General features: G+C 35.3%; 2 protein-coding genes, 1 long non-coding RNA gene and 1 pseudogene across 3 annotated transcripts; 2 read left to right on the forward strand and 2 right to left on the reverse strand.

Moving 5' to 3' along the window:
* The first annotated feature begins 819 nt into the window (after positions 1-819).
* On the forward strand, positions 820-6,250 carry LOC112785648 (protein PHOX1-like; annotated as a pseudogene).
* A 3,254-nt stretch (positions 6,251-9,504) lies between these two features.
* Positions 9,505-14,097, reverse strand: LOC112785649 (protein FAR1-RELATED SEQUENCE 5-like). Its single transcript, XM_025829098.1, has 6 exons — positions 14,034-14,097; positions 13,601-13,750; positions 13,211-13,230; positions 10,096-12,107; positions 9,865-9,970; positions 9,505-9,738 (listed from the first exon to the last, which is right to left on the reverse strand). The coding sequence occupies exons 1-6, from the start codon at positions 14,095-14,097 to the stop codon at positions 9,505-9,507; spliced, it is 2,586 nt and encodes an 861-aa protein (XP_025684883.1).
* Positions 14,098-18,840: 4,743 nt separating this feature from the next.
* On the forward strand, positions 18,841-19,202 carry LOC140183316 (uncharacterized). The gene is made up of 3 exons (XR_011879270.1): positions 18,841-18,889; positions 18,985-19,067; positions 19,152-19,202. It is a non-coding gene; the product is annotated as an uncharacterized lncRNA (long non-coding RNA).
* Positions 19,203-21,512: 2,310 nt separating this feature from the next.
* Positions 21,513-23,101, reverse strand: LOC112783851 (inactive protein kinase SELMODRAFT_444075-like). The gene is made up of 5 exons (XM_025826923.3): positions 22,948-23,101; positions 22,624-22,700; positions 22,384-22,531; positions 22,029-22,178; positions 21,513-21,822 (listed from the first exon to the last, which is right to left on the reverse strand). The coding sequence occupies exons 1-5, from the start codon at positions 22,990-22,992 to the stop codon at positions 21,637-21,639; spliced, it is 606 nt and encodes a 201-aa protein (XP_025682708.3). The 5' UTR covers positions 22,993-23,101; the 3' UTR covers positions 21,513-21,636.
* Positions 23,102-26,950: the final 3,849 nt, after the last annotated feature.

The following is a 26,950-nucleotide window of genomic DNA, read 5'->3' on the forward strand; positions in this document are numbered from 1 at the left end:
ATATTGTAACTATAATCTATTTTATTACAATTATTATGGCTCCTTTATCAAAAAACTTTATTTTATGAACAAAAATTTATAATGGACTATACTGTGTATTAATTTATCATAACATTTGGTTTTGATAAAAAAAATAGCACTTTATATAAGTATAATATTAATTACTTAATTAATACTTAAGTTTTTAACTGTAATAATATTCGTAATATTATGTTAATCTAAATAATTAATTAGTTTTTTTTTATATATCAATGACGAATAAAAGAGTGATACATTGTGCAAAAAATCTTGTAAACTATCTCTTTAATCTTTTGAAAACATAAGATGTTTCATTTCACTAGTCATTATTGAAGAAACACTTTCATATTAATCAACTGCAACATTTCAATCAACCGGGATTTAGAGGATGGATTTGCTGGTTACACTTTTTTTAATAAATTTGTACCGTTTTAATAATTTTTATGCATAAAATCATTAATCAACCATGAATAAATATTTAAAATTAACAACTATATATTTCCGGCTTTATAAAAGTCAATTGTCTTAAAATTATTTGTTTAGTATTTGACTATCAGTTTTATTTTTTACAATTTAATCCTATGTAAAGTAAATTAATATTAAATAAATTTTTGTTACGGTATTTTTTTCTTTTTGTTATTTTCTCACAAGAAGAGACCTGTATGACAGTCTAAAAAATTTTTTTTTAACTATAATTTAATTTCGCACTTGTGTAGCCAAAGTCTTTCCAAGAAGAACATAGAAGCCTCCTTCGACAATTTATTTGTCAGCAATCAACATTTAAATTTACTCTCAGAACCAATGTATCAATGTTTAACTGAATACATTGATTCAAAGATTTTGAGAGTGAAACAAGAGGTACAAATAACGATACGCCAAGAGTTTCAGAATTTGGCCCAAACATTAACTCTTCCTGCAAACACCGTAATGTCTACTGCTGGAGGTGAAGAAGCAAATGGCAGTAGGGTAAGTAACAAGAATTAGTAATCTCTATTTTAAGGATTACTAAAGTTTGCCAAATGCGAATTTCATGCTTAATAGTAGGTGAATATAGTAACATATGAACAGTACGAAATTGTGTTTAATGAAACTGAAAATGATCAAAATAAATATTTGTAATGTATACATTTAATATGCAGATAACTAACCATGATGGACAACTGTGTGAGTTGGATGTCGTCAAATGTGAAGTTGAAAGATTGCGTTCATTGACAATACCAGTAAGTAAAAATTATTTTATTAAGAATATGTTCATTATGAATAATTTGACTATGATTTCATGATTATTTTTATTTCAGTTGACGTTTGAAATCCCCAGAGATATGCTGGTCAATGAAGAAGAAGCAATGGTAGCTATATACTTATATAATGCTAATGCCTCTCCCGAGTAAGTATCTTGTTAATATACATATAGATAAGAGTTGTTAAATATTTTATTTCACGTGGTAAGATTATTTATTTATTTATTTATTTATTTTTACAACATCGAGAAAATACTTGTATACGAAGGTGTGGATGGTTGTAGAAGATCATTCGATGCACTTATGCCTATGCGACAGATAGATGCTAATGTAACATTCCAAATTTTTTTCGTTAAATTTTTTATTTTTCAATCCTCTGAGACTAACTTTATTTGTTACCTTTAAACTTGCTAGATATTAACAATGGTTGCATGCAAAATGATTCATGATGAAAAAAACCGTTCCGGAGGTCCAAAGATATGGTTTCTTCCGCCTAGGGTCTCCGTAAGTCATATGAATTCAAGGTCTACTATATGCTTTAATAAAACAACCAAAGTGAATCACAATTTTCATTAACTGTAAAACTTGATAGGAACAAGCACTTTCCTTTTTCTACCCACCATCAGAGGTGGTAATGAACCATTCAGCATACTTATCTGATGTTAGCAGCTTATCAAAGGTAGCTAATGTATTTGTTTTAACTTTGAAACCTACCCATCTACTTTTATTTGCCGTTATATGTTTTTATAATATTGGGTTTTTGTGATTTTTAGATTTATGTACCAATTAAGGACCTCTTTAAACACTGGTACTTATTATGTGTTGACGTGAAGAAGAGGAAGTTGATATGTATAGATCCGATGCAACAACGACCAAGGAAAACCATAAAGGAGCGACAGATTCGACAACTAGTGAGTTATTCATGCTTCTCAATTGAATTTGTTGCCAGTAACTCATTTAATTTTCAGCAACAATTACTTATAGTTATAATTGCTGTCAATGTAGGCAAATTTCATTGACTGGATGATCCATGAACATTTGGCCGATGAGAGATTAGCGGGTAAGTCAGAGTTGGATGAAGTTGTATATCAACTCGGTGAATTTCAGATCTATTATCCACAGAATCTTCCACAACAAGATAACTCGTAAGCCAAGTTACTATATGAATTTAAGCAAATTCAAATAAGTTTCTAGGAAAGATGAAACAAATACTTTAATTCGTATGCCTCAGGTTTGATTCTGGGATGTGGGTTGCTAGATGGCAATTATATGCTGAGACCAGAAATTCATTTATCATACCAGTGAGTATAACATTATAATTCCTGATATTGTATCCTTATTAAATAGAATGTTCACTAATTTATTAATTTCACAACATGCAGCCAGTGGATGAATCTACTCACATGCGATTGGCCTTAGACTTAGTGTTGAGTAATTACAATAAGGTCAAAGAAAACACCATCGAAGCCGCAAAGAAATTGGTCACCAAAATTAACTGAAATGCAGCCATTTTTTATGTTAATGATCCGAGTCTTATTTATTTTTTGAAGTTTAAGATTTTTTGAATTATTTACATTGACAGGGTTGGGTATTTTATTTTAGTAAGACTTTATACTATAACCGTTTCTAATTATTTGTTTCTAATTCTGCCGTTTTTATCGATAGTATTGTGTTGTTTCCATTTATTTTACTAAAATTGTAAACTAAAATAGAAGAGACGTTGCAACCTCAAAATTGAATGAGTAGGTACACTACACTACACAATAATTACAATTTTATGGAAATTATATAGCAAAGGTGTTAGAGAACTCCGCATGTTCACCCGAAAACTCTGCTCCCTTTGTAATTTAACTGATAGCGGTTGTTGTTCTGAATAGTTTGGGTGGTAGAAACCCCCCAAAAATTAAATCTACGAGAATCAAAAAATACTCTCACACACATACCCGCCAAACCAAAAACCCCGATAGCCCCAAACCCGCGAAAAATAAAGCACTCACCCAATTTTGTGACCCTATCTTCAGCCTTTCCTGTAAATTGGCAACGACGTCTGCTCCCCCGAGGGTCATCGCTATTCATAGTGGCCCTATTCTCGGATTGATCTTTAGGTTAGTGGGTTTCTTATTCTCTTCCTTGAATTGCTGTCGTATTTCACTTTTTCCCCCTTTTTTTCAGATGACAAGTCAAGCGGAGAATTACATTAGATGTTAGTTTCTTCTCCCTTTAGAAAGTCTTGGAAAGTATAAGAGAAAATTGTTCATCTCAACTCATACTACATAAAATTTTGCCCCTTTCCAGAGGATAGGGTTTACAAAAAGTTTGGTCTATTCATTATGCCATGTCTTCCAGCAGAGGCTGAGAAACTGGAAATTGATCTTCATGTTGCTCATCGTAGATCTGTTATATCAACATTTGTTCCATTTGGAGTTGTAGAATTCGACAATGATGAGGTAAATTGGATTTTATTTTGTGTTAAGCAGAAAAAAAAAAGAATTTTAAGAGTATGATTGGACTCGTCCTCTTGCAGATTAAGATGGTTGAACATTTTTAAGAGATGTTCCTTAAAATTATTCTTGACCAATCCGAATTTGTGTCCGATCGTGTAACCCTAGGTAAAGGTGTTGAATCTCACAATGATTCTTCAACTAGGTCTTGTACTTTGATTAGTATCTTCTTGTTCATCCCAATTCTTGTGTTCAGTTTTGAAACTTGTCGTAGTCCATCAATTTAGTATCACAATTTGACATTATCATGCTTGTGGCAGGCAGTTCAAGAGGTTGTCTGCTATGGAATTATCAGATTTTGGCTGATTTCTTATTATGAGTTGTGGAGTCATGCTTCTGCAGCAGGCAGGTCTTTTGATTGTCTACTCCTATGATCGTATGTTATATCATTATTTTTTTGTGTTGATAAGGTATAATGCCATATAATGAATTTGTTTTATTCATCCTGAATATCATGCCGCCTCATATATCATGTTAATATATCATATGATTCCGTGGTCAAGGAACAATTAAATACTAATGTGGTATTCAATGTTTTAGAGGTGATCATTTTCGTAATACATAAGGCTCAGTTATAGGGAATAAGTAGTTCCCTATATGTCGATCCTTATTGTCAATTTTCAATCAAGAGTAATGTTAATGTGAGAAAGATATTGGCGTTACAATGGAAGGGAAATAATTCAACTCAGACATTAGTATAGATGAGATTGAGATTGCTTTGGCTACAATCGCAGAGCCTCCAGTTGCCCGGTTGCGAAAAGTGGTGAAGGAGAATCTAAAGAAGAAGAAAGGTCATCACCAGAAAAGTGACGAGAAGATGGAAGAGGATAAGGAAGTTGTGCACAAGGAGGTGGTGCAGACGGATCATGTGCAGGAGAATGTGAAGAGTCATGTTAAGGATGAGGATAAGGAAGTGGTCAAGAACCCAACTGAGAAACACAATTTGGAAGCAAGACCTGTTAAGCGGCGAGAAACTGCGGTTACAAGGACAGTGAAGTTCATATTTGGAGAGGATATACGATGGGCGCAGTTGCCAGTGAATTGTAGTTTGACGATGATAAGGGATACAATAAAGGATCGGTTTCCACAATTGAAGAGTGTTCTTGTAAAGTATAAGGATTGAGAAGGTGATTTTGTTACAATAACCAATGTTGCTGATTTAAGGCTAGCTGAAAGTTCCGGTAATGTGCTGGGATCAATTTGACTTTATATTCCTGTGAAGTGGATCCTTCACAGGAACCATCTTATGATGATAAAACCATGGAACGTGGGGTGCCAACTTATGTTATCAAATTAGGTAAGGATATAGAGAATGTAGCTAGGCAAAGAGCCGAACCGGTAGCAAACTGGGTGATTACTGTGGAGGACTGGCTTGTCCAGTTTGCAAGGCTGTTCAAGAACCCTGTTGGATTTGACTCTGATGCATATCTATATATTCACGAGGTTGGAATGAAGCTATATTCCGAAGCAATGGGGGATACTGCATTGGATGATGATGCTCAAGAACTGTTTGAAATTGCAGCTGATAAATTTCAAGAAATGGCAGCTTCGGCATTGTTTAATTGGGGGAATGTTCACATGTCTAGGGCGAGGAAGCGTGTATCTTCTGCAGAGGATGGATCAAGAGAGTCTTTGGAGAGTATCAAGTCTGCATATGACTGGGCTCAAACTGAGTACACAAGAGTAGAAACGAGATACGAAAAGGCCGTGAGAATCAAACCCGACTTCTATGAACGACTTCTTGCACTTGGGTATCAGCAGTTTGAGCAAGCAAAGCTTCATTGGTGTTATTCGGTGGCAACCAATAAGGACCTGGACATTGGTGCTTCTGAAGAGGTTTTGCAGTACTATAACAAGGCAGAGGATAGCATGGAGAAAGGCATGTTGATGTGGGAAGGGATTGAGAAGCAGCGTTTGAATGGATTATCCAAATTCGACAACTATAAAGAACAGTTAGAGAAAATGGATTTGCATAATCTTTTCCGGTATGTTTCTTCGGAGGAAGCCGAAGAGCAGGCTTCAAAGATGAGGTTACAGGTATATCTTTTATGGGGAACGTTGTTGTATGAGCGCTCTGTTGTGGAATATAAGCTAGGCCTACCCACATGGGAGGAATGCTTGGAGGTTGCAGTTGAAAAGTTAGAACTAGCTGGAGATTCTTCGTCCGACATTGGCGTCATGATAAAAAATCACAGTTCTAATACAACAGCACTTGGAGGTATGTGAAGGAAAAAATATTAGCCATCGTGTTTAAGACTCACATCCATTTTGAGTCTCAATTATTTCAGGGCACTAAAAACACATTATTAAATTTTAATAATCACAGGGTTCAAAATTGACGAGATGGTGCAAGCATGGAATGAGATGTATGATGGGTGGCAATTTGATGTTCCATCATTTCGACATGAAAACATTTTGAGGGATTTCATGGCCTCGTATACGTCAAACTTTAATACAGGACCCGACTTAATTGAGAATTTACATGATTGATATATTTTAACTAAATATATATAAAGCATTAATAAAACAGAAAGCCAAAAATATATTTATGTTTTTTGTGCACTAATTCTAATAATTTTATATAAAGAAAAAGGTATAACTTTTGTAGTTTTTACAAATAAATTTATTGATTTGAATCATAAAATTATCCATTACTTTTCGTAAAATTGGATTAGTTTTAATATAAATTGGTTACTGTAATTTGTTATTTTTTTAAAATTGACACTGCAAAATATTATATAAAATTCGTTTTTAAAAGATACATTACATAAGAATTTTTTAAAATAATTTGTTGAATTGAAATCAGCATTACATTTTTATTTACTAGATTTTTTAAAATTATGAATAATTAAAATATGTGTCTTTATTCTTTACAAATATATATAAAGTTAAATGCTATATATTTGGTACAACAATCCGCGCATTGCGCGGGCATTTACCTAGTTGAAAATTATAAGAGAATATCAATCACAAACAAAAAGAGTAAAACAGAAACCAGGGATTGCATCGCATAGTTATGTGCAAAATAGGATTGGCTTCTGAAATGACATAATTCTTCATGACGATTTGATTTTTGGTCATTGTCAGATTCCATGACGTAACTGACCTCGCCTAGTAGAATAAGACTTTGTTACTGGTGTTGGATTGCATGTTAGTGCATATAATTCAATATTTTATTTTCTTCTAATCCTTTCAGTTAAGTTGTATTTATATAATGTCAATGATGACATTGTATCTCTTTGATTGCAAGGATTTTTTTCATATTTTTTTTATTTTCTCCCCCTCCATGCTGCTTTGAATAGCTCATTGATGGTTGCTGAGATTGGATTATGTTTTCATTTCCATGTTAATTTTGAATGAAGTTGGGATGTCATTCTAGAAGGCATTGTTATATGTATATTTTTTAAATCTTTTATTAGGGTATTATGGTGTAAGTTTGTCATTCTTTTCGGTTGTAATAGCAGTATATGATTTCATTTATTGGCAAGGTAGTGAGGTGACCTGAATTTTTCAGTTGGAAAAAGGAAAAAAAACCAATAAAATGATTGTTCAGTGTGTTGATCAGCTGAGGTTTGCTGATTATTTTGGTTGTCAAATTGCCATTTTGTAAAATTATATGATTGTCATATAGCAAAAAGTATGTATTTTCATCCTGTATTCCTTTGTTACTACTTATATACTATCCTTTTCCACTTTTAAATTTACATATTGAGGAAACGTTGGTGTTATACTTATAGGTTGTTATTGGCTCATTGTGTGTTATGTTGGGTGTGAAATTTGTAAAACGGTTAGAAACAAATCAGACCATATGAGCTTCTTAATTATTTTATATTTTAAAACCTCAACACTAACCCGGCAATTTTCCAGCCTTATAAATAAAGAAAAAAGAAAAACCTCAAATCGGAGGTTCCGAGTTACAACCCTTCAAATTTGAATTTGTCATTCCATAAATCGAAGCCTCTGGTTTTTATGCTTTTCAAAAACTGCGGTGCAGGGACAAATAATTTTAATATGAATTGTCAGAATATCCCCCAAAAACAGAAAACAAAAAAATAAAAAACTCAGATTCTTCATCTTTAGAAGCTGATAAAGAGTATCTCTGGGGAGAAGTCAGCTTTTAGCTATTTCATTTGTATAAAAAATAGAACTCATACAAAATCACTTTTTCTTTATTCAGTAGTCAGGTTTTGCAAGCCACAAAAAAAACCAAGCAGTCGATCAGATCAACTGTCTTCTAGCCAAACATAACAATATAGAATGGTTCTCAAAAGCATGTCTAAGACCACAGTTTACCATACCATCAGAGGAAGGCAAAAGTAAGATAGATGTTAATGCTCACCAAGTTTATTATACATGATTTTAAGTTCAGAATCAATACTAAAAAAGATATATGCTTCAAGCTAGTGAATTAAATTTTATGGAACAAAACATACAGCATTCACTTTTGTAAAAAAAATAAAGCAAAATGAAAGAGCCAAGAGAGATATACAAAGTGAAAGGAAATAGTAGTAAAAAAGATGCATCAAATCAGAAGGCTACTGAAGCGACTGTTGTAAATAAGGGATATACAATTATTTCTTTTGCATCATAGTAAAATGAAATTCAAGAAAGGAAGGACGGGGGAACGACGAAAAAAGCAGGAAATAAATACGTACAAGTATTATTTACTCATTTTCAGTCATTAATATGTGCAAAGTATTCAAAACAGAAAAATCAAAACCAGCAAAGAAAGGACTGTTTTACTGAGAACCGAAAACTTATCCAACATTAATAAGCAAAAGATAGAGCAGGCCATATAAAAACTCTGCATAATGCCTCATCAACCATTAAATTGTGTAACATCACCTTACCCCAAACTTTAATAGGTATAAATTCGTCCATTGTGCAATGGTCTCACCATTCTCCATTTGAACAGCATCCACTGGGTTGATGCCATATAACCCTGCATGCTGCAAAATTGGATCAAATGAACAAATTAAGTATAAAATTTGCGTGATAGGAAACTAAGTTAACTCTTCAAGGAGGCCAATTGGCGAAGCTAATTTTCAACAAAATAGTGTAGCATATGCGGTGAAAGTATTTACCTACCTCACAAAACTTAAGAACTGACATGTGGCAAGAGTGGCATAAGCAAACAATACCAAGAAGCCCTGTATTGCTGAGAAGAAGGTATCCACCTGTTAAGATAATATAAATACAAATGTGAGTTGTCAATATAGGTAGAATGGGTATCCCTTAACTGCAGTTGGGGTAAACAGAATCTTGCATCGCTCCCACAAATTATCTGAAACAATGATTAACTCCTCAGTAGCTACCTTGGCCTGCATTCAACTCTTTTTTAAAACTAACATAGTCATTCTGAACATGAATATCTTTTTTAAAGAGAAATAGAATTATAGAAATAAAAAACGCAGCAAAGGCAAGGGGGAAAGACACGGTAGTAAATAGAAGACACGAGTTAGCGTTCGTAGTTATAATTTGGTGGTTAACATCCGTATACGTAATTACTTACTACAGTACATGGGGACACTTCAAATGAACTAGCATTAAGCTCAAATTTGTTTATTGATAGAATAAGTCGAAAAGCAATTTCTATAAATTTAATAGTAAATGAGCAAAATGACATAATCTTCCTAGTTCAATAAATGTCAATTCAATCAATGAATGCAAACTATACAATCATCAATAAAAGGTAATTAGTAAATGGAACGAAATAACCAATCATCGAAAAATCTGAATCATCTTCAAGCTGCCATTCCAGTTTTAGGGGCCACAACAGAAGACCCAGCTGGTATGGAACCCATCCCGGACTCTTCGTTACTTGTAGACGCACAAACCAGGATATTGGGACCAAGACTTGATGTTTTCACTTGATCAATAAAAGCCGACTTAGCTGCTGAGGTTGGTGTTGTTCCACCACTAATGTTCCTATCTTTTTCCATCTTATGCTGATTTTTCATACTGTCATGTCTTTTGTGCTGATCACAAAGCAAACACCACAGTCCATTACAAATGCATGGAAGTAACATAGTTTATAAATCCATAACACAATATGACAGATCAGCATACAACAAATGTCTAGACATAGTTATAGTATGAGATACCTTAGGGAGGATGCTGCTGATATTCGTTTCTGTATCATCGTCTACTGGCTCCTTTGGGATTCTACCAGGAGCATTAGGACAACTTTTGTTGTAGTGCCCTGTCACACTGTAGTTTGAACACTTTCTCTGTTGCTTGAATTTTGAGTTTTTCTTGGGAGCTCCCTTACTCTTCACCACCAATGGGTCACCAACGCAGTCATCGTCTAAGCGTTACGTGGATTTTCACCTCACTTTTGGAGTTTTGTAATTGTGTCGACAACACTATTCATTGCTTCGACAAAATCACTTGAATTCTTACAGGCCAAATCCATCAACCTAGAACACTCAGCACCCAACACACCCAAACGACACTTTAGTACCTTATCAGAATCACTTGGATCATCGACGTTTGACTTCATGAAGTCACTCTTGGTATTCTTCGTCCAACGCTTGCACACTAAGCTTTCTGGAATGACTTCAACGTGTTGGTGCTTTAGGCAGGTGAATATATGCATGCAGGGAATTCCTCTATTTTCGAACCACAGACACTCGCAACAAAGAATCTCCCGAATTCTGTCAAACTCAACCACATGATGAATCTCTGGCACTCCAAAAATGTTACACTTGAAGTATAGTTTTCCACCATCCTGAATTACCAACTCTGTATTCATTGCACAAGCACCCTCAATTTCCTTCCTGACCTCCCGGAACATGTTACGAGTGAAAGTCTTTGCAGCAAAATCTTCAAGTGTCGGCAAAGAAGTCACAAGTACTGGAGCGGTATATTTACTATTGAACTCTGCGACTCTTTCATTGTTCCTGTAATGGATAACCACGGTCTCCATGTTATTGATGAATTCAAGAAGGGTATCTTTCTTTCTCATATATGCTTTTATTAGAGAGTTAATCCCTTCACACTGGGATGTTGTCCTGATTCGCCCAAAAAATTGGTCCCTTAAATATGCAAGAGCCCATAGATTCCTCATCTCATAGGTTTGGATGACCCAAGAGTTGCTTGATAAGTTATACCTGGCCACCATGTCTTCCCACCTGACCTCAAACTCTTCAACACTCACATTGGCATAAATCAATTGCTTGAAGTCCATTAGAAATCCACTGTTTTTAACCTTCTCGCATGCATTCCTATGTAAGTGCCATGCACATAGTCGATGTGTTGCAGAAGGAAAGACCTGTTTAATTGCTTCTCTCATTGAAAGATCTCCGTCAGTGACAACTACCGTAGGGTGTTTACTCCCCATTGCTTCCAAAAAAGTTTCCAAGAGCCACTTGTATGAACCAATATCCTCATTAACAAGAAGACCACAACCGAATACGACGGTCTGCCCATGATGATTGCTACCAGAAAATATAACAAGTGGTTTATTGTAGACATTCCTATTGTAAGTCAAATCAAATGTCAATACATCCCCAAAGCACTCATAATCAATGCGGCTAGTCCCATCAGCCCAGAACAAATTTTCCAATCGATTCTCATTACTTAATGTGTACTTGCCAAAGAAATAAGAATCGTTCCCAACTTTACCTCTCAGATAGCTTATTGCAGCATTTGCATCACCACCCTTCACCTTTTCCTTCCTATATTGAGTAATGAGGTTGTACATGTCTTTTTGGTTGAATGGCAAGTTTGCATATCCACCTTTTTGAGCAGCCAAGTATCCCAAGATGTGACAGATCCTGATGCCTATGTCGTGCAAATTCTTTGCCTGAGCTTTATCCGAGACACTGAATGTGCGATACTCAGGCATCATGCTAATGTCGAGTGGAGCAACTAATTCATGAGAGTGCTCTTCGTAGAACAAAACAACCTTCCATTGCTGAATTTTTGTATCTAGTCTTGCACGAATTCTAGCCGGGCAACAACTTCGAGTTAGGGGTCGGTGGTCCCTGATTCTTTCGTCCTTTTCAACCTCTTCCTTTCTTGAGCCCGCCCGATTGCAAACAATTTGGCGCATAATTATGGAACCATCGCTATCGCATCTGACTTCATCCAACCTCACAGCGAAACCGTGCATCATTGCATAAGTCTTATAGAATCGATAGACAGCTTCCTCATCTGTAAACTGAAGTTGCATGATATCTTCTTGTGACAGCTCTGATATTCTCTTATCTTGAGGTCTATCTTCATCAGCCTCTGAATCGTCGTCTAAAAAGTCTAGATCGTCTCCTCTAGGGAACCCAACATCGGAGTCTGATCCGAAAAAATCGCTATCCGACGGATCCATCTCCCAAAAACGAAGATACACCTCCAATTTATAAAAAAACAAACACATCACGACACAATTAACATTTCACAGATATGTAGACTACAAAAATTACCACTAATTCACATAAAATACAGCAACACCTTTTAAGGAACTAAAAGTTTTTAATACAATCCATCCAATTATATTTACTTTTATGTCCCTCATTTGGTTGACTATCTTCTTTGTATCTTAAAGATCTAAGCATAACAACATATATTTAGATTAATTTTTTTTAAAAATGAGCATCAATGATTTCATCACTTTAGAATTTCATTTGTAATGGTCTGTACGAAATAGAATGACATTCTCACCAAAATTGAGGTGGCTGCAGTGGTTGGCGTGGCTGCAGTGCTGCGGGCAGCAGGGCTGGGTAAATGAGTGGGTAGAGCTTGATTTGCCTTTTTCTTTCAATTTCAGAAAGGAATGGGGCTGAGGTGCATTGAGTTTCTGCAAAATGATAAAAAATATAACTTAACTTTTTTAATGCTTACAGAAATTATATATCCAGTCCTCTTATAAAAATATTTAATTACAAAATTGTCCTATTTTAGTTAAGATATTAACTCAAACTAAAACTAAACATCCATAATAATTAGCATTAAATCATATCCAGATTCAACATGTATAGCATTTAGTTCAGTTAGTACAAGTAACTACATTTATCCCATAATACATCACTAACCAATAATAAACTGTTATTTAGAATATCCAAAAATGATGTGCATTTATTTCATCCAAGCCTATATAAATCAGACTTCAGTTCCATACTTTGTTCTTTCCTAGTATAAACAATTTGATGGAGTCCTCAATAAATCTATGTTCTACACAATTCAAATAAGAGACAACGGAGTATCAATTTAAGACGCATCCATGTCCCAGGTTCCCCTCACCTTTTTTATTTTTAAATATCATTTCTTTTCTCAGTAAAAGCATAAGTAAAACTACATTAAATACAATAAATCAGAGGAATGAAAGAGTCAAAATAATGTCATAGTCCGTACTCCATATAATATCCTCACTGCCTGAATATAGTATGCTGTCTAGTTGAAAATGTGTACTATAATATCGGTGCCCAAGATTCATAAAAGAGTTCATATAGTTACAGTTTTCAGGATCTCATCCTCTAACATGCAAGATGATTATTAGGTATACATAACATCAGCTAGTAATAAGAAGAGTGTGGCATTCTTATGTCTAATACATTTCAAACTCTTACCGAATCTTACCCTTTGCAATTCTGGAAAAGTTTACTCTATATCAAGTAACGAATTCATATATACTGGATTAAATTGCAAAAATTAAAGAAAAAAAAAACCACGTGCAAAAGCACCATTCCTAGAGGATGTAATTTATACAGTCTAACATAATAAATGCATCCATGACCAATTACGCGACTTAATCTCGTGACCTTAAGGTCATACAAAGATAACTCAACCATTGCTCCAAGACATCTCTTTTATCAAAATGCAAATAGTTGAAGATAAATTTCAAACCAGCATAACAGCACTTTTTCTGTTTGTTGTACAGTATTGTAAGACCTCGTGTAATGCCACTGGTTTGATATCTAACACTACCCTCCAACCAGGTTACAAGAGTAGGATCAACAGTTGCAAGAAATGCAGTGGGGTCATGAAGGTAAACCCCTGCACAGAAAAAAACACATACATTAGAAAAAAAAGCAAAAAAAATAGGTTAAAGTCAGTATAAAATGCAAAGGCAGCAGCTGAAAAACCAAGGATTTTCCCGTTTCAGAAACAGAAACGTCTACCCAAAACATGTTATAGTTGTGAGCTCAAGTAAAAGATAACTATAACAACAAGAAAAGATTATAATTACTATAAGTGGATTATATTAATTTCACAGATTTGAAGTCAAATTCCATCTACTTGCGCAGGGACCCAATTCAACAAAGCAACCGTTGCTTACCAACTTTTTGTTTTTCTATACAGCAACTCGCTGACAAATGCTTTCCATAATCCCACATAATCATCTTTTAATATTTGGTACACAACGCTTACTCTTTCTGTCACTAATTAATTGCAAGAAGATAAAATAAAAAACAAAAGAAAACACCAACAACAACACGACATCAGCAACTATAACATGAAAAGTTCGGAAAAATAACACAACAACATCGAAGGTGTGTCTGATCAAAATTAAATCTACTCTTATGCCAATTACATACTTCAATTCCAATTAACTCAGTTCAGAACAAAATTAAAGGACATCAAGCAAACAATGAACAGCACAAAACTCAGGCTAGAATAAACCAATATAAATACTACAAAATGATTCCAAGTCACAGCAAACAGAATTCAAATTCCATCTAACGAAGATCATGAACAAAGTTAAGTAGTTAACCACAATACATGATTCCTATTCCCTAGTCACAGAAAATAAGACATGCAGAACTAAAAATCATGAACAACTTAGGTTAAGGATCTTAATGATAAAAAGTCTATTATTGAATAATGTGTATTTCTTGATTCAAAATTGGTGTCTTAGGCATCAACAAGTTAACGACTGTGACTAGGACAAGTATAAAAGGATACTATAGGAGTATAGTAGATATAGTAGAAAAATTGATCTGATTAAAAACTATGATGAGTTAAATATCTCTTTAATAGAAGTTCCAATGATATACTGTGATAACTTCAGTGCAGTATTATTAGCTGTCAATCCTATTTTACATTATAAGTCTAAATATTTTAAGACATACTTGTATTTTTTTAGAAATCATGTAAATAACAAAGAAATCGGAATATACCAAATCTCAAAAACTGTGCAAGTGGATGATATTTTCACAAAGGTTATACACTCATAAAACTTTCTACACTTCAGAGACAAACTTAGCATTAGTGATCAAGGTCAAATCAGCACAGCAACAGCAGTTTTCTAGAAAGCATAATTTAGAGATGATGAAGATCAAAGAAAAAAGAAACAGCTTAAAAAATAAGAAAATTAGAGATAATGATAGGAGTTACGGTATGTATATATCTTAGTAAGGACTTTCTTAATTATAGTTAGTAATGGGTCAGCACAAATTAGTTATAATTAGCTTAGTTATAGCTAGAGGTTAGTAAGAAGGAGTACATGCTAACAACTTTTGTTAGTTAGTTTATAATAGTAATTTCCTTTCTCATTGTAATTCACTTGGCTTTCACCTCATGTCATAACAGAATCATCTCATTTTGATTGATTCAATGTAACTCTCAACCAATTCCTCTTCTTCCTTCTCTACCCTCTAAGGCTTGGGGTTTTTTATTTCAAACAAAATGATTCTAAGTCACAGCAAACAAAATTCAAAATACAGCTAACAAAAATTATGAGCAAGATTAAGTAATTAACCAAAACAAATTATTCCTATTTCCTAGTCACTAGTCACAGAAGATAAGATATTCAGAACCAAAAATCAAGCACAACTTTAAAATTTCAGAATTAGTAACCACAAGCATCAACAGTGCAAAACTCAGGCTAGAATACACACATAAATGAATACTATACAAATACAAGTTTCTTCAAATCCTCTACCAACTCTTTAGGGTTCAGTTATAGCAAAATACAACACAAAATATCTGTCTAACCTTAATACTTATAAAATTAAGCATATTACAGAACAAGAGCAGTTGGATAAGAGGGCCACCATCAACACCGAAACAATCACAAGCATACAGAACATGTGAATATTATTATACCAAACATAATAATAAAATAGCTCTTCTAATGCATCTCCGAAAATATCCCAAATAAAGAAAACTACATAATCTGATCCACCTGGTTCAGAAAGCTACATACATTAGAAAAATTAAGAATCAACTAAGAGAAAAATAAAAAGAAAGCATGGTTGATTCGATTCAATTGACTGAGATGAAGAATCAAACAGGGCTGAGAAGCTGAGAGTTTAAATGTTAAACCTCAATATTCAAGTAACATGACTCCATTATTGTTATTATTACACCCTTCTGATGTCACAAATTCAATACATATTATGGTCCGTTGACACTAGTGTATTCACAACTTGGCCTCATCATTCTGATTCATACCTTAAGTAGAAGAAAAAGTCCCAATAAGCTTTCATTACAATTTTTTACAAAGAGTTGGGGCTTTGGTTCGGAGTTCATGCCATTGATAATTATGAGAGGCATGAAGCCGTGAATCAGTAATATAGGTAGTGCAAATTTTAACAAAGTTCACCACAATGAGTAACAACAAGCAAAAGCACTGAAGGAACACTCAGTAATATAGGCAGTTCAAATTTTAACAAACTTCATCATGATGATTAACAACAACAAAAAGAACTGAAAGAACAGTGAATCAGTAACATGGGCAGTGCAAATGTAAATTTTAAAAGTTATCAACTTAAAATTTATCATCAAATACAATCAGTGAGCAAAGCCAAGTATTCAAGCACTGATTGAGCATTCTGTTCTGATTCTGTGACTGAGAAGCTATAAATTCAGCAACAAGTACATGTTACAGCAATAAATTTAACAAATCCTAGTAAAGTACCGATTTACAGCAAAAAGGCGAATTTATTGATTACCAATTCAGCAACATGCGGGAACACAGGGAGAAATATATGCAAATTAACCATGCACAACCATCTGTTTAATGCCTTTTTAATCAGAATAAACAACCAAAACTAGTGCATGGATGATATGCACATAAAATCAGATGAAAAAACCTGTTTACAGAGGTCTTCAAGGAACTCAGATTATGTACTGGGTTTCATGTCATTGAATTTAACAATGAATGAATACTTGATGAGCTCAATTATCATTTCGCATACATATTACCATAGTTCTCACTCACTAACAATGTACCTCCTAATTGCCCATAAAACCCTTATCATAGTCATATCATATTTCATTAAAAAATCAAAACGCAAACATAAAATATTTATTAGTGTTTAACCAATGCAACCCATTAAGTCCTAACAAAATTAGAATTTAAATCAAAGGGATGCACTAATCATGGACTTCAACACCACATCTAACTTTCATAGTAAACAATCTCAAATACAATGATCACCAATATCCAGCAAATAAACAATAAATATACAGCAACAAGTTAGCAAATAAATAAAAACAAGACCTAAATAGAAAATCCAACAAATGAAGTCGCAGCAACCGAACAATTTGACAAATTAGGATAACATCAACCCAACAATTTAGCAAATCAACTTAAGAAATTCAATAACAGAAAATCACAACAAAAAAAAAGGTAACACAAGAACACAAGAACAATTAGCAAATTAAGAAGTTCACAATAACAGTTTAAACATTTACCAGAAGAACACTAATGCAAGTGCAATCATCATGCTAACATGTTTTCTGCAAAGATGCTATTTGTACAGCTAAAATTTCCTAATTACTATGATCCAATTATTCTAATTTCACATGCAATCAACTTAATAAGTTTCTAAAAGCTAGAAAGTATAAAACCAACTAGAAATATGGTTAAAGCAATTCATCAAACATGTTGAGTGCGGTAAAATTAAAACGAAATAAGAGAATTCAAAGCTTGATTTCATCGTGATAGAGAAGAGAACATAACTTTTGTAACTTTAATTAATCTACCAAAACATCCAAACCAATACCAAATAAAATAAGTACTTATTGTAATATAAATCATAGGTTGCGGAGTTTGAAGAAGAGTATTGGTGTTGTGCGAGTGTATTGTCTGGTGGCGGGTTTAGGGAACTCACGGCGGGGACAAAAGAGAGCAGTTTGAAGGCTGTGTGGAGCGCGCGGGTTGGTTGTAGAGTTTGAAGCAGAGCAACGTGGCTTCCAGACGCACGCGAACTCGAACGGTGAACGGCGATTGAATGCAAACGGTGAACGCCGAGTGAACACGTACGGCGAAGAATGCGATCGAAAACACGAACGTGAACGGCAAACAAACGGCGACGGAAGCGAGGCTGAGCAGACAAAGACGACGGATGCCGAGGTCGAGGAAGGAACCGCGATCGGTGACAGCAAACAGGGGTTGAAGATTTAGAGCACGAGGGACGCTAGATGACGGATGGTGAACTGTGAGTGCGACGGACGGCGGCAGTATGACACTCCTTGTGGCGGTGGTGTAGGCTTACAGTGCTAGGGTTTTGTGGTTGGGTTTGGGTGATTTCTTTGACTGAAAGAAAGAAACGGAGAAAGGGAGAAAGAAACGAATGAGCTTCCCTTTTTTTGTGTAAACCGGCCTGGTTCCGGTTCGATCCGACCGGTCGGCTTTTGTGCGGTTCAACGATTTTTTGCCGGTTTCTTAATTACCAGTTTTATATGCCTGCTCAGTCTGTTAGTGTTATTAGTTTGCGGTTAAACCGATCCGATCGACCGGTCCGTTCCAGTTTCGAGGTTTATTGTTGAGAACAAAAACCGCTATCAATTAAGCATCAACACATTTCGCGTTCAATAGTGAGGTTGCAATTTTTCATCTTTTTATTGCAATTTTTTTTCTGTAGGAGCAGCATGAAAGAGGTCCTGATGGAGGACCATGCTCTACTCTCTTCATTGCAAATCTTGGTCCAAACTGCACTGAAGATGAACTGAGACAAACTTTCTTAGTGTGAGTTGTTGTGTCTATAGTAAAGTTGTTCATATTGGAGCAGTGCTGGACCTACTGGTTCTTGTTATATCTTGATCTTGCAATGTTCATCTTTCACTTGATTTTGAGTTTTTACTATCGAGCTTTAATGTCTTAAATCCATTTTCCAGGTATGCTGGATTCACATGGTCAAAATCCGTTCTAGAGGAGGAATGCCGGTTACATTTGCTGATTTTGATGTGAGTCATAGTTCTTGTTCAATCCCCTGTTGGTCAGTATAGTAAATTTTGCTTGCTTACCCCTTATCAATTTACTAACCTTTATTCTTTTACAGGAAGTTGAACAAGCTACTAAGGTCATGGAGCAGCTTCAGGGCAGCATGCTGTCGTCGTCAGATCGGGGTGGCATGCACATAGAGTAACTTCTAACCTAATGGTTTCTATTAATTTTAGATACTCTAGCTAGGATTGATGTCTTATGTCCCTAAATATTTTCTTGTAGATACGCAAGGTCTAAAATGAGGAAGCATTAGAAGAAAGGGAAGCAAGCCAACCAATGAATTTATGTTGTCTGAACCCTCTCAGGATTGTCATCATCAGCCAACCAATGAATTTTGCTTCACATGATTCCTAGAAGTCAAGAATTCAAAAAAGCATAGGACATTGTCAACATCAGCCAACCAAGATTTTTTGGTTTTATCAATTGCTTCAAAATTTTAAGATTTTTAAAATGGATAAACTCTATCAGTCTCATTAACTGCTACTATATATTCAACATTTTTTGCTTTTTTTTTGTCATGTCTATACTTACCTCTTCTTTAATTATGAGATATTGAGATTAGTGCTATATTTTAAAAAATATGAAGATATTGTGTCATGAGTCATGAGACTTGCATATATTAGAGTTTAGTGTACATTTTCATAAATAAAATGTTTCTGATATCATTCAAACTCAAAAAGGTGAAGTGTCATTATTAATTACCCTATGATTTTAGTACCCTTCATAGATGTAAAAGGCTAACTCTGATTTGTCTGTGTCGCTGTCCAAGTTGGTTCAGAACTTCAGATGACAACCATCAAACCATGTTTGTTTGCTTCTCAACGCATGCATGTGCATGGACACGCACATGGAAAGTGAAAAGGGATAATTAAACCAACAATCTTTGAACTTAGAAGAAGCTACTCCATTTCATTTCATTTCAAGACCCCACAAACTCTTTGATGGAAAGCAGAAGCTGGTGAATTAAAAATTTATTAAAATGGTTACGTTGCAAGTATAGTTCTTAACTCACCGAAAATCTGCCTATCAATTTAGAAATGTGTCACAGAGAGTTTAAATTAAAATTACTGGGAGTTTTAAGTCCCAGGTCGTCTCCCAACGAGTTGCAGAAAAGTGTGCTGTTTTATTAATCAGATGTTCCAAGAAGTTGAGCTAAGTAAATTGGAATTTAAATTGAGGATTTTTTTAAATAATATAAATAAAAGCCTTGACTGGGAATTGATTGGTTAGAATCTCTATCATTGATGGTGTGATTGTAAGATTAATTTGTAATTAATGGTTGTTCTGTTTGGTTATCCTTAACTAGGTAAGGAAAAGTCAAACAAGTGGGAATGCCAGATCTGTTCACAAGTTGCAACCCACTTAGTTCAAAGGGATTGGCGTCGGTGATAGGATAGCAATCCAACATTTAACCCAATTACAAATTTTCTTTCAATCCTTCCAACTCAAGAGTTCCTTTTAATCAACTCCCCATCAAGTAAGGAAACTACTCACGCATTGTAAATAAAGAATCCATAGCGCATGAAAGGGAATTAAAAGAAGACATGATTATTGGAATTGAAATTGAATTAAAAAGAAATAATCCTTGCATTAAATAATCATAAAAGTATCTGAATGACAAAATTGAACATAACAAAGAACATGGAAGAATAGAACCAAGTTAAGAGAACAAACTAGAATGATGAAGTCTTGATGAGGAAATAACTCTTCTCACTGTTCCAATGCTAAGACCAATTGAAAATTAAAATTCTAAAACCTAGAGAGAAAAACCTAAGAGAGTGAAAAACTAGATCTAAAACTACTAAATGAATGTCTCTGTTGTTTCTGCATATTCTCTGACTCTAGTCTGCTGTCCCGGGCTGAAAACTGGGCCGAAATAAGGTCCAAAATCGCCCCCAGCGGATTCTGCAGATTATGCAGATCGCACATGTCACGCGATCGCGTCGTCCATGCGGACGCGTCGCTTGCGCTTTTTCCTCTCCACGCATTCGCATCGTCCACGCTACCGCGTCGCTTGCGCTTTTCAATCCGCGCGGCCGCGCAAGCTATGCGGCCGCGTCACTGCGATTTGTGCTCCTTCGCGCGGTCGCGTGAGCCATGCGACCGCGTCACTTCTTGCTGGTTATCTCCTCAAATTCTTGTGTTCCTTCCATTTTTGCTAGCTTCGTCTCCAATCTCCATCTCATTCATGCCCTATAAAGCGTGAAACACTTGACACACAGATCACGGCATCGAATGGAGTAAAGGAGAATTGAAAATAAATAATTAAAGTCTCTAGGAAGCAATTTTCAAACATGTACTGAATTTAGGAAGGAAATCTAATTGCATGCTAAATTGATGAATAAGTGGGCAAGGATCATGACAAAACCACATAATTAAACACAATATAAACTATAAAATGGTGGTTTATCACTCTCTCAAGTCAAAGAGGCCCTTTTAGGCACAATAGTGTGTACATGATTTTTCCTGAAGAATTTCAAAAACTTCTATATTTTTTTACCTAGCCTACTTTCACATGCAAAATTAGATCACTGCAGAAAGATAGCTAGAAAGATACAAAATTACAAAATAGGAGAGAAAATAAACATATTTAGCATAACAAGAAAAAAGCAATTCTCAATTTTGATCAAGTATCAACCCCTTTCTAAATGTCATCTTCACATGAAGTCCTTCTTGCTTTGTTGTCCCTATCCCAATATGCAGGCCTCTATTTGTCAAGAGATAGCTTCCCACTGAATGATTCAAGTGACTCCTCTAACAGAGGACCCCTGTAATGGTGCTGCCTCTGCAGCGGCTCCGACCAGAGTCGGCCACTCCGGTTTCCCACATCATAACTTGGAGTTGAAATGTAACTTGTGTCCATGACCATGTCGCCGTCCATTATACGAAGAACCTTGAATAAACAAGCAGAAATAATTTTAAAAACAGTTAGGCAGGGAACATGGTCAAATTCAAAAAACATGATCTAAACATACATCATTAGCTTTTCCTATTGATTTTAACTTAAAACAGAGTTTGATCAAATTATAATAAATATGTGATTAAGAATTCTTCAAAGAAATTTTTTCCAACAAAAAATAAGTTTAAGAACTTGTTTACCTGTGACATGCGTGGTCTAGAATGAGGATCTCGCCGTATGCATAATGATGCAGCATGCAACATGCAATATACCTCATTTTCTAAGTATTGGTTCCCCAGCCTTGGATCAATCAGTTCCTCAATGGCATATTCTTCTAACAGAGGTCGTGCCTGTTAAATATCAAGACATTTACTCAAATTTCGACAAGACTTGGCATGAACAACCAGAAACATAAAAGGGGATTAATATAGGATTTCTGATTGTTAATTATAGACATAGCCATACTTAACTCTTAGGCAATGTTTGGTTGGGGATAAAATAAAGGGTGAAATTTTTCACAGAATGGTTCGAGTAAAAATTGCAAATATAACTTACCCACTCAGTAAGACACTGCTGTCCCTTAGGCCGCGTGAGATCCACAGCTTTTCTCCCTGTAACAATCTCCACCAATACCACCCCAAATGAATAAACATTAGCTTTCTCAGTTATTTGGCCGCTTTGAGCATATTCAGGAGCCAAATACCTACACAATAACGACATATCTTAATTGTGAGTTCATATTTCTCAGACAAGTTTTGATTATGAAAACCATTCAGGACAAACACAAATACATACCCGAATGTTCCAATTACTCGGGTTTCCACACCCGTGTCTCCATCAGGTTGCCACCTCGCCAATCCAAAATCACCAACCTTGAAATCACAATATAATGCTGTTAGAAAAATTAGGCATGTATGTAATCCAACTCAAATTCAGCATACACCAGAGTTTAGAATGTAATCTATACAAGACTCAGAAAATTCTGTCTTTTACATCCAATGGTAAGTAAATTTAAAAATGTAGATGGGTGAATATTCAAAAGTGAGGTAAAGGTGCCTTTTATAGTGTAAACTACAAACCTACAAGAATGCATTGTACAATAGGCAAGCACTACCATACCAGTGGTTCAAAATCATGAGTTATGAGAATGTTGTTAGGCCGCATGTCACGGTGGATAATGCATCCCACTTTACACTCTTCATGAAGATATCGTAACCCACAAGCAGCTCCAATGGCAATTTTTTGCCGTGCAGCCCATTCTAATGGTTCTCGCTGTCTCCTTAAAATAGTTTGAAATATTAGACTAATTTACAATCATATCAGGAAAATATATGTCTTGTTTCAATCACTGTATTCAAAATGAAAAACATCGTCACATTAATCCTACTTCACCACCTGCTTTTAGTTGGCATCAGATTAATAAAAATCAAAGTAGCAAACATAAGTCTGATATTATAGTCTAGTGCAATTGAAAAAAATTCTATAAGAACAGAAGTTCGGATGCAAGAGAGCAAGAGAAATCACCAAATAAATGTGAATCTAATGATCCATTGCATATGTACTCGTAAACTAGTAGCCTTCTCTTATCCTCTATACAGAATCCAATCAGCATAACAATATTTCGGTGCTGAGCACAACTCAGGACTTCTACCTCTGAGCAAAACTCAAGGTCACCCTGAGAACTAGCCAATTTATGTTGCTTGACAGCAACGACTTGTCCATCCGGTAGAACCCCTCTGTGAACGGATCCAAATCCCCCCTCAGCCAGGAAGTTGGCCTCAGAGAATCCACCAGTGGCAAGTTTTAACTCGGCATAGCTGAACCATCTTCAAGTCAGTCACTGACTTGCCATTATCTTACACAAGAAATTAAGTAAGTATTTCATGAATCAGTTTAACATGAAGCCAACCCTTGAAACTATCTAACTAATACAATGTTAGCATTGGCTGACGGCTCTGTGAGTTATGGTTAACAGATTGGCTTAGAGCATGAGAGAGATTTGCTCTCGGTATAGGTAAGAATTTCTCTGACCACGCTCACTATCTCAGATTTTAGAACTATATCAGATTGAAGAAACAAAAAAGCATGAAAATTTTCAGAACAATATCAAATCAATAACAAAATTTCCAAACAATATCAAATCAATAACAAATAAATTCAGAACTGTATCATAATTAAGGCAAATCAAATTCATGAAAAATAAGTTATCTAAAAAAAACCTCAGGAGGGCAGTTCCATAACTGTTTTGCTAGAAAAGGGGAGTTGAGGGAAGGGCGAAAGCGAGTTGGCTGCTTGAGGGTGAGAACGACGGCGAGCGTACGGCTTCTTCGACAGTGAGTAAAGCCCGCCTTCCTGGTGTTATCATCGTTCTGCTTCTTCGTTGCCATTGAAGCTCAAGCTCTAAACTCTGAATGGGGATGATTGATTTTGAGTCTGAGCAAGCCGTGAGACAGCTACTATCATTTGAGCCGCAAACACAATATCACCAAAACAAAAGGAGTAGTCTGGGTGCTCTACAAGTTCCCAGACGCTCACAGTTTTTTCCGTTTTTTCTCCAGCAAAATTATCTTCATTGGAATTGGAAACATCTTTCCATTGTAGAGAGTTGAGTTGATTTCTTCTTTCAATTTCAAAGAGAAATGGGATCGGGGTGAATTGAGCTTCTGCACAATGATAATAATATAATTTTACTTATTCATGTTTATAGAAATTATATGTTTATCCCTCTTGTAAAAATATTTAATTACAAAATTACCATACTTTAGTTAAGATATTAACTCTTATTGAGTTAAATTAACTCAAACTAAAACTAAGCATCCAATTAAAACATGCCATGTCACGAGGGGTAATTTACATGTTGAAATAGAGGGGGTTGGGTAGAATTCACCTATATATATATATATTTTTTTTTCTTTTTTTTAATGCATATGATTAAATTATTGAATGCATGAACATGTCCTAAATATTTTTTTCACATTTTCATAAAGATATATAACACCCAATTCTTAAACCAAATATTTCCAAACCCAACTTCCCCACACTTAAATCATGAACACTCTCACTAGTCTAAGCTAACCAAGGATTCAAATTAAGGACATTATTATTTTCTGCTTAGAGTTAATGATGTGCTAAAGTAAAGAATAAAAAGGGTAAAATAGGCTCAAATTGGTTTGCAAAGGATAATGAAAGGTTAAGACCATATGGGTATGTAAGCTTAGTGAAACAAGGGCCTCAATCATATAAGTGTATGCATACATCAAACCATGGAAATATAGAATTAATCAAGACAAAGATCACAATTTTAGAGAGAACAACACACACCAAAAATAAAATATTGGTTGATAAGATGCAACCAATCAAGTAGGCTCAAAATCTCACTGGTTTTGTGTGTTCGAGCTCTAAAACCATGTTCCAAATTAAAATTTCTTCAAACAAGTTTTTCGAAAAGTTTAATTCAAATTAGTGAAATGCTATAAAAAGTTTCTTAAAGAAAAAGAAAATATTACTTCAACCAAGTGGTAAAATATGCACAAAATCAAATAAACATGCAAATGCAACAACAAATTTAACAGGGAAAATAAAAAATTGGTGTTGAAATAGGAAATAACTAACCCACGGAAGTCAGTATCGACCTCCCCACACTTAAAGATTGCACCGTCCTCGATGCATGCAGAGATGTACAAGTGGACGGGTGGCTCCAACTAATGCTTTTTCTCCAAAGATTGTGTGGCAGACTTGTCTGTCTCCCCATGTAAACGTCTTCCGGTTCCCTTCCTGGTGGCCATCCTGAAAGAAAAAGGGAAGAAAAGTAACCCAGAAATAAAGATAAGAAAATAAATAAAGTATGGGTGGGTTAATGCCACATAACGAGGGTCTAAATTACATGGTAGCTACAACATGCAAGTAAGAAAACAGTAGAAGCAAATGGCATATCAATAGTGCAAAAATTGCAACAAATGGGGGAGAGAGATTGGGTAATGAAAAATGGTGTAAGTGCATAGCAATGCAAATGGAATACAAGTATCATAAAAGATTAGCATTGGCTTATGAACAATAATACCCAGTAATATAAAACAAGTCATGAAACACCAGAATAATTCAAGAAAAGATGCAACAGTTGAATAAGAAAATTTAACACCAATAAAAACATGCACAAAATTAGAATGCAATGAATGAAAGTATACAAATAAATTAAGTAAAATAGAATGGAAAAAAATAGGGATGAGAAGTTGAAGAGATGAAGAAGAAGAAAGTAAGAAAGGAAGAAGAAAGAAGGAGAAAGGAGGGAAGAAAGAAGTAAGAATTTAGAAACGGAGCGCGACGCGTACGCGTACGCGTACGCGTACGCGTGGACACTGAGTTGGCCATCGCCTACGCGTACGCGTGGGTGGTCTGAAAGCAAAATGACGCACACGCGTCAGGGACGCATACGCGTGGGTGATTTTGTGCCTCTAGCACAGTACCAGCCCTAGACCAGCACAACTCTCTATTTAACATGCTTTTACGCTGATTTTTCATGCCCACGCGTACGCGTCATTGACGCTTACGCAGGGGTTGAACTTTTTGCAGGGGACACATACGCGTGAGGTACGCATACGAGTGGGGTGGCCTGTGCGCTACGCACCCCTCCCGCGCGTCTCTCGCGTAACTTTCTGTAAGGTTTAGCGTCGCATGTGACGCGTGCGCGTGGTTCACGCGCACGTGTGGGACGGGCTTTTTTTTTTAATGCAGAATGCAAAATACAGAATGTAGATGATTATGCAGAAATTATAAGTGAACACGAATAAAAATAAAATAAAATAAAACTAAGAACAAAAAAGAAAAGAATATACCATGGTGGGTTGTCTCGCACCTAGCACTTTTAGTTAAAGTCCTTAAGTTGGACATTTGATGAGCTCCTTGTTATGGTGGCTTGTGCTTGAACTCGTCTTGAAACTTCCACCAATGCTTGGACTTCCAATAAGCTCTATCAATACCAAGTAAATTTCTCAAGCTTTGATGGAATTCTTCACAAGCTTTGAGCTCCCAAATTTGATCCTCATATATTCCCGGATCTCAAATCTTGTTTCTACACCCGTCTTCAAGTGGATCATGATGATTCCATCCGGGTGGTTCAGCCTTA

Source organism: Arachis hypogaea, chromosome 20 (genome assembly GCF_003086295.3).
Source record: "Arachis hypogaea cultivar Tifrunner chromosome 20, arahy.Tifrunner.gnm2.J5K5, whole genome shotgun sequence".
NCBI lineage: Eukaryota > Viridiplantae > Streptophyta > Magnoliopsida > Fabales > Fabaceae > Arachis > Arachis hypogaea.